The 12,971-nt window shown below is 36.2% G+C and overlaps 1 protein-coding gene across 1 annotated transcript in view; it reads right to left on the bottom strand.

Annotated features, from left to right (window-relative positions):
- Positions 1-12,971, bottom strand: part of LOC132126891 (PH domain leucine-rich repeat-containing protein phosphatase 2-like) — a 60,728-nt gene that overhangs the window by 45,519 nt on the left and 2,238 nt on the right. The window contains exons 2-3 of the mRNA XM_059538491.1: positions 10,924-11,201; positions 5,403-5,536 (exon numbers count right to left, since the gene is read on the bottom strand). Coding sequence (XP_059394474.1) covers positions 5,403-5,536; positions 10,924-11,201 — 412 coding nt within the window. The remainder of the gene's footprint in view (positions 1-5,402; positions 5,537-10,923; positions 11,202-12,971) is intronic.

The following is a 12,971-nucleotide window of genomic DNA, read 5'->3' on the forward strand; positions in this document are numbered from 1 at the left end:
TAACTTCAGTAAGCTAAACTTTATCTTTCAACGCATCTTCTGATGTTCATTCATTAATGTTTATTTTGCACTATAACTAGTAGTAAAGAGGAAGAAATTACCGGTTCACGTACCACTTGAATTGAGGCACTTCAGCGATCGGTCCCACCACTTTACAAAGCATCAAAACCACATGCATTACTTGACGTTTGTGATAAAACTGACAAAATTTGAAATCTGAGACTGTTTGTTATCAAAAGTAATACAGCACAAAGCTTATTGCGATTGCTGAATGAGATGCACGTCAACAAGATGCATGCATATCCGTATATAACTCTGAGGTTGTCTTGAGGTTCAAATAGCCAACTATCTACATAGTAAGTATTCAACATTTTGGCAAATTGGTGGTTGGATAATTTGCATATCTTACTCATCCGTTTTGTCTGATATGCTAACGCCCCTCCGATACGTTAAAATTGTCAGCTCTTAGTTACTGTTTTCTCATGAGATCCAGGTGGATATTTTCCACCCAGCCCTACTTTCTTAAAAATAAAGCTTCTTTAGTGGCATCTGTGGTTCCATCAAGATTTTAACATCCATGGAGATATGCAAAAGGTTTTTTTTTTTAATATTGGAAAAAGGTTCTTCACATTATATAAAATGCATAAAAAAAAGCATCTAAAAACAAGGGTTCTTTTAAGAACTTGTTCATTCTTTGTGGAACCCAAAATGCTCCTTCTATGGCATTGCTGTAAAGAACCATTTCTGAAGCTTTATTTTGAGCAACTCTTGATTATCAGAGACACAGCGTCTTTTACTCTGAAGTCCACTGACTGAGTGTTTGTCCGTAGCTCTTTACGCACTCTAAACTGGTTCTGACTCTGGTTGTGTGTTTTTCCCACAAGTTAACAAAAAGAGTGCTCACACTTGCTCACTCTTCCAATTAACAAAAAATATGCATGCATATATCACATCTCTTTATCATTTTAAATAAATCACTGAAGCAGTCTGGTGTATTAGAGGCATCATAACAGATCCCAGCATACATAAACAATATCAACAACATTAATATATTGTAAGGCGCTTTTCATTTTTTTCCAGCTGCACTGTTCCTTGAACCGTCCACTGGGAACAATTACACAATAACACTCCTTACAAAGACAAAACACAGCGTTCACCATGACACAGTGAAAGAGATAAACTACAAAACATACACACTAATTTGTTGTCAACATCAACATACTAACATCTATTTTATGTTGTTGCCTAAACAGAGATACAATGAGCATTTATGACTCTTCTGAAACTGGTCAGGCTGGATCATGACTGACACCCTAAACTCACTCTGCTCTGCATCTATGATTGTCTATCATCTTACAAGATGAGATTCAAGGCATAAAAACATACAGAAACACAAAAGGTTTTGTCAAGGCTGCAGCTTTCATCGGTTCTCTCACTATTTATTCTGGTACAAAACGATGAAAATCATATTCAACACAATGGCCGGCTCAATTGTAACTGTGCTCTCCTCTGCAGGCACACTTCCTTAACACAAGATACAGTCCCTTGAATCCCCTGTGGAAAAAGAGTACTTATTATGGAAATTATATATTTTTTAAAGAATATATTTGTGTAAATTGAACAAAGTTCTTGAACTTAAAGGGATAGTACACCCATATTTATTTATTTATTTATTTATTTATTTATTTACATCATTTTCTCACTCTCATGTTGTTTCAAACCTGAATTATTTTTTTCTGTTGAACACAAAAGAAGATATTTTTGAAGAATGTTGGTAACCAAACAATTTCTGGTGATTTGGTGATTTGGATTTGGTGAACTGGTTCAAAAAGATCCGGTTACATCGAATGATTCGTTCGCGAACCGGATATCACAAACTGCTTTGTTTTGAACTCTCTCTCACAACAGACACGGAAGAGAAGACAATGCTGAATAAAGTCATAGTTTTTGCTACTTTTGGACCAAAATGTATTTTCGATGCTTCAAAATATTCTAACTGAGCCTCTGATGTCACATGGACTACTTTGATGATGTTTTTCTTACCTTTCTGGACATGGACAGTAGACCGTACACACAGCTTCAATGGAGGGACTGAGAGCTCTCGGACTAAATCTAAAATATCTTAAACTGTGTCCCGAAGATGAACGGAGGTCTTACGGGTTTGGAACGACATGAGGGTGAGTTATTAATGACATAATTTTGATTATTGGGTGAACTATCCCTTTAAGTACATCTTTATATGCAATTTCATAATTCCATTGTTTTTGAAATACTGTTAAAGTGTACTGCTGAATGTACTGACAAGCATTTATGGTCAAATAAAATATACTTTATGCGTTTAATTTAAATATCATTAATTAAACTTTTTATAATTATACATTTATAATGATCAAATTGCAATTAAGTTAATTTAAACTTAAAATAAATTACTGAATAACACTTGTGTACCTAAGTGTGTTAAGAAACAATCATGAAAGTGCACTCTTAAAAGTACACTTAAGTTGCTAATTATTTCATTACTATCATAAAGTATACTTAAATTAGTTAATAAACACCCAAGAATGTGTACTCCCAAGTACACTTAAGTGTTTTTTTATTTTATTAATATTATATTACGTGCTAGTAAAAAAACAAAAAAACCTTATTTGAAGTACACTACAAGTGCACATTTAACCCAATTAAACTTATTTTCCACAAGTGATGTCATTCTCAAGTAATTGTTTTACATCTAAAAGAAATTAAAAGTATTATTATTACAAAATAACAAAAGTGAATGAGACCCAAATGTGTGAGTACAGCATTCAGCAACTGGGGGTGTGCTGACATTATTAATATTACTACAAATGGAGTTTGATTTATTCTCATCCATCGCATCATCAGCTCTTTTCCAAAAGCTGTGTGTTTTGTGATACCCAAAGAAACTATAAAGCCTTGCGATGTAAAATAAAAACAAGTGGAAATCAATAGCTGGCTTCAGTAGATCAACGCAACATTTACGATATTGATCGTCTTCCTCACCTCTGAGATGGCGGGACGGTTTTAGGACAGCAAACACACAGCACTCTATTCCACTAAGTCTCACCTGTCCCCACAGTCAGGGTGTACAAATGAGGAGGACAGGTCATCAGTTCAGTCTCCGTGGCCATATATCATGCAGACGTGAGGGACTGTACCTCACCGCTACAGCCCTGACAGGACCTGAGGATGAGGAATGGTACGTCTCCGTTCCCCTGTGGCCCTGACAGATGGGCATTTACTCACTGCCCCAGACCAAGGGGAGCCGTGGGTTACTCAGGCCCAGAGAATGGCTGAGTCTAACAGTAGCTGCTTAAATGCAATCAGGAAGGACAGTATGGAGGATGCATCCATATGCAGGGAACTTTATTGCACTTCATGAAAGCTTTCCACCATGTAATAATGCATCATTATTGCTTAAAGATAGGGTAGGCAATTTCAGAAAGGCTTGCAATAGCAAGCTGGCTTTAAAAGCACAAGATCCCATCCTCCCTACAAATGACTCTCCAAAGTCACGCCTCCTCCAAAACACATGAACGTGCACTGAATATAGCACTGTCAGATTGCCTGATGTCTCATTCACCAATGAGAAAACATTACAGTACTGTTTAGAGACGCAACAATACAGTTAGTCTACGGATCAATATGTAACTTGGTTTTAAACCACAGTTTTTGGTTCGGTTTGGTGGCAATTTTTTTGCAACAAAATTAACAACAACAAAAAATCCTGTAAAACTCTGTACACTGGAAAAAGCATGGATTATTATATGTCTGTTTAACATTTCTTTTGAGAGAGGTATTATTTTTTCGGATTTGTACGCAAAATAGGATGCATTGGCCATTGAGCGCTATAAACACATATACTATGAGTTTCATTCATACTGGACCACAGAGGGCGCTCTTGTGCAGAAATCCACACAAGCTTCATAGAAGTAACAATACTGACCTTCCACGAAATCCCTAAGTTTTTACGTTTTACAGTCTAAGCTTTTAAAGTTAAAGGATTTAATCTAATATTTATATGTTATTACATTTCAATTAGTGAAAACTTTTTTTTATAGTTTTAGTATCACAAACATCTAGGGACCAGAATATCTTTGGTTATGTTCACACTGCGCAATATTCAAATTTATGACAAAACTGTGGAAAATGCTGCACGTAATCAAGTCCATTCATCATGCCTCAGACATTGCTTAAGGATTTATACATTTATGCAGAAGCTGCAGCCAAAACCGCTCACTTGCTTACTCATTCACCATTCAATGCATAGTAAAAGTCACACTAAAGCCACAGGAAACAAGAAACAGGAAATGATGTGACTGAGGACTCCGTAGACCCTCATGACTGTGTGCCATGTTCAACAAGCCTCCTACATGCATCATAACTCTGCCAATTTATGACAAGGCAAGGCAAGGTAAGCTAATTTCTATGTGGTGCAACTGTACAATAAATAAATGGATAAATGTGTTGTGTTATTACCTTTTTTCCATTATGGGTCAATAAATAAAAATAAAAAAATCTTAAAAATGGTATACAGATTTTTCAAAACCATATAAAACCAACATGAATACAAAGAGTACATTTCCAAAGTCTGTTCCAAGTAAAGTGTTTCCCTTTTAATATTTATATATATTTCTACTTAGTAATTTAGTCATTATTACTTATTTTAGTAATTCAAATGTAAACCTATTTTTTTTTATCATTCCATATTTAGACAACATTTTAAGTTCCCATTCTTTGTAAAAAAATAAACATCTCAGTATTTATACATATAGAAATGGGCAGGAAAAAAAGCATGATGCTACCATGCCTAACTGGATAAGATACTATGGTAAAACCTTGATATGGACATGCCATGGCATCTTTAATACTGTAGTATTACCTTCAGAGACAACTGTGTTGTGGTACTGACAGTACTGAAACAACATTTTGCTGATGCATTTTTTTACAATCTCAAAAAAAAAAAAAAAAGCAGCCAATCACATCATCAGGAAGAGGTTTGTACATGATGGATGCTGGAACAAAAGCTTAATTGGCATCCTTTGTGTGACTGAAGAGAAAGAGCTAGCATCAGACACAATCACAATCCCTGAACACTGATGTTGACACACACTGATGCCTGACTCCAGAAAAAGCCCATTATTCATTCCACAGCTCTCAGGCCAAAGAGAGAACAGGGAAGAGGCGTTCAGATTTGCACCCGTGCAGTAGTATTCGACTACAACCAGTCGCAGAAATGGTGCACGAGCTTCTTTCTCGAGCGGACATGAAACAACAAAAAAGCTCTGGTGGACTCAAAGAGTTTGCTCTCTAAAGCCAGCAAAGTGTTCACAGAGCTCTGGGATTTTGGCTTGTGTCAACAGAGCAGAAAGCGGTCCACAACTCACCACTGTAGAAGCGGATCATGCAGCTGAGGTCGGAGTTGGCGGCTTCCTGCTGGACACGGAGCGGGTCTTCATAGCCCATAGCAGTCAGGTAGTCATAGACCATCTGAAGAGGACGCTCAGAGGGGTCCAGCCTCCTACAGACAGAAGGAGACCAGAGTCAGAGCGGAGCACAAACTGAAATACAGCGCTCTAAAACACAAATGACAAATACACTTTAGAAACGGATCTCATACAAAATAGTTCACACAAAAAGGAAATTGCTGTAAATGTATTCTCCCTCAGGCCAAGAAGTAGAACAGATTTGGAGAAATGTAGCATTGCTATGTTTGTAAGAAATAAATCCATCAAGACATTTCAACTCCAAACCGTTGTTTTCTAGATAAAATACAAGTCCTTTATTATTAATACTGCATTCTCCAGTGAATCAGGAGAGAAATCTGCACAGATCACAAATTCAAAAGTGAACACCATCCAAAACAGTTCGAAACCAATTGTCGGTGGATTTTGATGTAAGAGGACATAAGGGATTGACTTTTTCACTGGAGGAAGCGTTATTAATTATTGATTATGAATGCCTATTTTAGTAAGAACTTAAAAATGTCCTGATGATTTTTCAATTTCAGCTCCCAAACCTCATGAAACCTTGTGAAATACACTTAAATGTATTGAATGTACCCTCGCAATGTACTTATAATCCGTAATAATCCGAGGAACAAAAAAAAAAGGCCCAACAATGTCCGAAATTAACCGTATTACTATATGTGTGGGAACATTTGGTCCTCCTTATGTATTTGTACTAAAAACAATAAGTCGTTAATAGTTTCGGTCAATTTTCCTGGAAGAGAAAGTGTAATTTTTAGATGAAATAAAAAAAAATACAAGAACTGAAACAAAAATAATACATTGCATTAACAGTGCTTGCATTTTAATGCACTGAGAAACAAGAACTTTTAATGCAATGCATTATTTTTTCAATTAGTGGATAACATGCTTTTTTGTTTCAAAGATATTTGTCATTATTTTTCTTCCATACACAAGTATCTCAGCTCTGAACAAGCGTGACAGCACACAGGTGTTTCGATTTAAGATCAGACTCTGCCTCTCCCTCAGAGTTGGGTGTTTTCCCAGCACGCCAGACAGATAATATTTCCCAATCCACAGGGATCACGTCTCGTCCAGCTCAATATCTCAACATTCATTAAAGCGCTGAAAGCAAAAGCACACCGAGCTCATGACGTCTGACAATATTCCCTTTAAACAAAGCAAATAATCAGTCTGTTGATCTGACTCGATCATCTGTTCGTGACATGACGGCATCCTGCTTTTTATTAAAACTGTCCGACCTCATAATCGTCCACCTCACGCAGCGCCGCAGTCTTTCTCTCCCTGATTAAATCGTCATCTCATTCCACCGCTCTAATCCTGTTAAGGATCCTCAGGGTGCTCTGATGCAGACAGGCCAGCGAACGTTGCAATCTGTGACCCACAGCCTGGCAGCTGCTCCGATCACATGCTCACAGACAGACCTGTCAGGTGTCCTCGTGTTGAAGAGGAGCAGGGGTACCTCCACAGCAGAAGCCCAATTCAGCAGACGGAGATTTGCTGTAGGGCTGTCGGGCAATTTTTCCAATAAAAACTGAAATAGCAATTTAAGATTTGCTTTGCTTATTTTGTAGGGCTGCACAATTATTATTAATTACAAATAAATTAAATAAATAAAAATATAACAAATACTAAAAATCAAAACAAAAATAAGAAAACATTTTTATTTTGCTGTAAAAGAAAAAAAATCTGTATGATTATCATCATTATTAATACTCAAATAAATCAAGTAATTTTGCATTAAAATAAGACCGCATAATAATAAATTATTATTGTTTGTATTAATGCTAAAAATAAATAAAAATAATAATTATTGAAATTTTGCTGTTTAAGAAAACTAAGAAAAACAAATTACTAGTAGTAAATTAATATATAAAAATATAGAAATTACTAAATAGAAACAAAATTAGAAATATTTTTTTAATTTCTCTAAAAAGTATTTAAGATAACATAATACAATAATAATAACAACAACAACTACATATCATAATACAATTAAATAATATATTTAATTTATACAAATACAAACATTACTAAATAAAACATAAGAAATACTGTTGTAATATAATATATAATATGTAAATAATAATTTAAATAATAATAACAATACTTTTAATTCACATTGAAACTATAAATATCACAATACTTATATTTATGAATGTCTTAATTTCTTCAATTTCAAACGTTAAACCACTGAACAGTTTTTTCCCCGTCAAAGCTTCTTTTGTTGAGGAGCGGTTCTTTTAAGATGGTTAGTGCATGCTAAATTCCCAAATGCACATTAAAGGGGTGGTTAATTGTAGGGCTGCCCCGATCACGATCGGCTGATCATTAATGCGCATCTCGTCAGTAAAGCCGGTTCTGTAATCAGCGGTAAATTCCCTCAGTTGCGTGATTTGACAGAGCAGCTGTTACTACACAGAGCCGTTGTTAACTGAGAAGATGCGCAAATAAACGCTGAAAATGAAGTGGATTTGCGCAGCTTCTCTGTTAACAACGGCTCCGTGTAGTTACAGCTGCTCTATGTGAAATCACACACCTGATGTAATTTACCGCTGATTAAGTGAAGTGACATTCAGCCAAGTATGGTGACCCATACTCGGAATTTGTGCTCTGCGTTTAACCCATCGTTTAACCCATCCAAAGTGCAAACACACAGAGCAGTGAACACACACACACACACACTGTGAGAACACACCCGGAGCAGTGGGAAGCCATTTATGCTGCGGCGCACGGGGAGCAGTTGGGGGTTTGATGCCTTGCTCAAGGGCACCTCAGTCATGGTATTGAGGGTGGAGAGAGAACTGTACATTCACTCCCCGACCTACAATTACTGCCGGCCCGAGACTCGAACTCACAACCTTTCGATTGGGAGTCCGACTCTCTAACCATTAGGCCACGACTTCCCCTCAAATTAGAGAACCGGCTTTACTGACGAGATGCGAATTAACGATCGGACGATCGTGATCGGAGCACCACTAGTTAATTGCTATTTCACTTTTTTACACTGGTTAGTGAGTAATGTTGCCGTTTGATCATAAGCAATATCCGCAAAGTTGCGACGCTAAAAGTTCAATGCTAACAGAGATATTGTTTTTTTTTAATGGCAGTTTAATGCCTGCAAATACGGCTGGTAGGGACTACAACAAGCTACTTCCTGGGTTTGTGACATCACAAAATCAGAAATGTACATAAACTCCGCCCCCAGGAGTATGCAACCAAGGGGGCTGAGATGCAGGTGGATAATGAGCTGCTCACGTGTAACCGAACACATTGCTGCACTTCACTTTGAAACACAAAGTGCATTTGTTTATTTCCGTTGCCTTTGGAGCTGATAATTGCATTAATTATTAATAATTGCATAGATTATTTTGACTAATCATGCATCCCGACTCTGCGGTTTTTCTCTTTGCTTTGAGAGGCAGAGTGCAACTGAGAAGAACACTTTAGGGATTTAATGGTTTCTTGCTGCTTACCTGAAGTGAAATAAATAGTAGACGAGGGTAGAAAGCGCACACACACACCAGCTGATGTACCTGTGAGCTGCTCTAATGTGCAGCCTCCTCACAGCTAATTCAGCTTAGCCTCCTGGCTTTACCTCGGCTCAGAGCTGGACTGCTTCCTGCTAAATAATGTGATTTCAGCCATCTCAGCCACAGCACAGTCAGTCCCAGAAGGGCAGAGAGAGGGGAAAGCATGACTCGCTTCTCTCTCTGTCAGACACACCTTCAAAACCACCACATACACTGCAGACGGTGGACACACACACACACACACACACAAAAGCACAAACCCCCCCTCGAGAGCACAGCGAGTGTTGCAGACACCTGAATATTCTGGTGTTTTGCTCTTGTGCACTTCTCGTTAGTGGCTGCTAAGAAACTATTACTAATGTTCATACGGTTTTCAAAATTTGTTATTTTTTCCCAAATCTGGAAGTCATGATTTTAAAGGGACAGGTCACTCAAATTAAAATTTTCTGTCATCATTTGTTTTGAAAATGTTCGAAAGTAAAGAAATTAAGACAGTATTACAGTTGCACTGTAAAAAATAAAACATTTATAAATGCTTGATTTTAAAAAAAAAGCATGTAAACTGAAATCATTTGAAAAAAACAATTTAATAAAAAAAAGATATATATATTACACTTTAGTAAAATAAACCACATATTGATATCTAATTAAAAAATAAAAAAATAAAATTGTGCAGCCCTACAAAAAAAAGTACAGAAAACCTGGAGTTCAAGAACAAATGTAAAAAAATAAATAAATAAAAATAAATACATGCATACATTAAGAATCACATTTTAGCTTTAGTATGTTAGTAAACATCAAAATAAGTTGAAAGCATACCAAAAGATTTTTTAAAGATTGACTTGTAAAGAAATGTACTTTAAAGTAAAACTTTTAATTTGACATTAGTATAAAGTGAACTTTTTAAAAGTGCACTCGAGCATGTTAAGCAACGCTGGTCATTTTTTTAAGTGTATTTTTTTAAGTACACTCAAGTGGTCTTTTATGTCATATATATATATATATATATATATATATATATATATATATATATTACATTACCTGCAAAAGCGGCTTGCTAAAAATATACTTTGATTTGAAGTACACTGCTAATGCATGTTCAATACCATTAAGTGCACTCGTCACACTCCCGCCGGCCCTTCAGGCCATCCTTACTGTCGAGCCCTGAGATAAGACACACATGGTCATGATGACGATATCCTGTACGATCATTAACATTCAGAATATGTGACCCTGGAGCACAAAACCAGTCTGTATTTGTAGCAATACCCATTGTATGGATAAAAATTATCAATTTTCTTTCATGCCAAAAATCATTAGGATATAAAGTAAAGATCATGTTCCATTAAGATATTTAGTAAATTTCCGACCGTAAATATATCAAAACTTAATTTATAATTGGTAATATGCATTGCTAAGGACTTAATTTGGACAACTTCAAATGCGATTTTCTCAGTATTACAATTTTTTTTGCACCCTCAGATTCCAGATTTCCAAAAAGTTGCATCTCAAATATTTTCCGATCCTAACAAACCATACATCAAATGGAAAGCTTATTTACTCAGCTTTCAGATAATGTATAATGTATACATTACAGGTTTTGTGGTCAAATGAAGCAAAGAAGGACCAACCCTGCAACTCACATAACCAGTCATTTATAACCAATAAGCGTCTGATATTCACCTTATTTCTGATAAACACCCTGACCTGTGTGTGTGTGTGTGTGTGTGTGTGTGTGTGTGTGTGTGTGTGTGTGTGTGTGTGTGTGTGTGTGGCCCAACTGCTCCACAGCACGAGTCAGATAAGGATTGTTACTAAAACAAGACATCGTCTAGACAGAAAATTACAGCTGGGTGACCGAGCATCTATCTCTGTGTCTGTGTTACCTGATTAGGTCTCCGTGCAGCTGCAGATAGAGACCCTGCACGTCTCTCTGAGCGCACAGCTCCTCGGCGGTGGTGTTGGTGGAGCAGAGCACCAGCTTCAGGTCCGGCTGGGTGCTGGTGGAGGTCTGGGGGCCCGAGGCTGGAGGCTGAGGCTCCGAGGCCCCGTAGAGACACACACAGCCTCGCTGAGCGTCGCCCTTCAGCCAGTCTCGCTCTCGAGAGCCGAAGCGCGTCTTCCTCGTCACACAGCCTCGACTGCCGTTCCTCTTCATGTTACGCTGCGGAGAAGAGTCTAGATTAGATGCTGCTTGGGTTATTTTGAGAAATTATGGCCTTCTAGAAATAAGGCCAAATTAAGTGTTTTCCAGTCCAAATCAGTCGCAGGAAATCATGCTTTGGTAACCACAAGCCGGTGGCTGTTGTGACTCCACCCTGCAACACAGAGTCTGTCTTAGAGAAACCAGGGTTTGTTTTCGCTTGCAGAAAACTACGCCGTGGCAAATATTTACCCAGGACACAAACGCCCTGCAGAGATGTGCGAGTCGAGACCACTTCGGAGACAATATGTCATTAGTACGGCTGGTGAAATCATTCTCTGATGATGCTCGGACCACTACACGCTGCCATCAGCAGCTCTGGGGTCTAAAATAACACTGGACCTTTCATTGGAAGGACAAAAAAAATCTAAATATTGAATCTTTTAGGGTTCAACAAAACAAAGTCATACAGGTTAAATAATAAATTATTATTATTCATATTACTACTTCTACATTCCACTGAATATTTATTTTTTTAGAAAGAAAGTCAGATTGGTTTGGAACAACTAGTTTAATAAGAACCATAAAACATTGTTTATTAATATTTATTTACTTATTTATAAATTAATATTAAACTGCTTGTTCCAAACCAATATTTCTTTCTAAATAAATAATATGATATAATACAATATAATATAATACAAATAAATTAATTAATTTTTTACTGTTATTATTATTATTATTAATATTAAACTGGTTGTTCCAAACCAATATTCCCAAGAACCATAAAAAATAAATTATTATTAATAATATTAATTCAGAAAGAAACAAAGAAAGACATACTGTTTTGGAACAACCAGTTTAATATTAATAATAAGAACAATAAAACATTTATTATTATTCATAATATTTATTTATTAAGAAAGAAAGACCAACATTTTTTGGAGCAACCAGTTTAATATTAATAAGAACCATAAAAAATTAATTATTATTCTTAATATTTATTTACTTATTTAGAAAGAAAGAAAAATAAATATTGGTTTGGAACAACTGGTTTAATATTAATAAGAACCATTTGTTTACCTATTTTTGAATAATATCCATCCACAAAACGTCATTGCTAAATCACCTCTGATTTTTGATCAGATTTGCCGTCTTCTGTGTCTATGTTTGTTCTAATCATTTAAATAATGTGGTCAAAAAATGAGCAATATTTCTCAGCTGACTTACCATCAATCTTCTTTCTAATCAAAGGCGTCAGCATTATTACCCGTCTCTATCTGCACTCATGTCAAGTTAGGTTTACTATATGTAAGACAAACAATAACAACAATGACATATTTGACATACATTCATATTAATGAATTTGAATCCTAATGCTGTGAATAATGAAAAGGTTTTCTTTTTCTTTTTTAATAAGAGCAACTAGATAAGATAGCATGACTATAAGAACACTGTGGTCTAATAATAGAGGGAAAAAAGCACTGTAAGCTCAACTAGGAAACTCTGCTTATTCACTCACAGGCAGGAGGAAGCCACTGAGATATAATTTTGTTTAGATAATCCATTACAATGCCTGAATGCCACAATTACATAATCGTTCAAAGCGCCAATTAATCATCCAAAGTCCATTTATGTTACTCTGCATCCTTAAGATATGCCTTTTTTCTTTCTACATGTTATCTTATGGTTTATAAACAGCTAGATGTAGTGGAATGGAACAGAACGCAGGTGTTTTAAGATATGGCAAGCTGTTTTAATATCTATTTAATTATAAGAACTATCAAATTT

This window comes from Carassius carassius, chromosome 3 (genome assembly GCF_963082965.1).
Source record: "Carassius carassius chromosome 3, fCarCar2.1, whole genome shotgun sequence".
Lineage (NCBI taxonomy): Eukaryota > Metazoa > Chordata > Actinopteri > Cypriniformes > Cyprinidae > Carassius > Carassius carassius.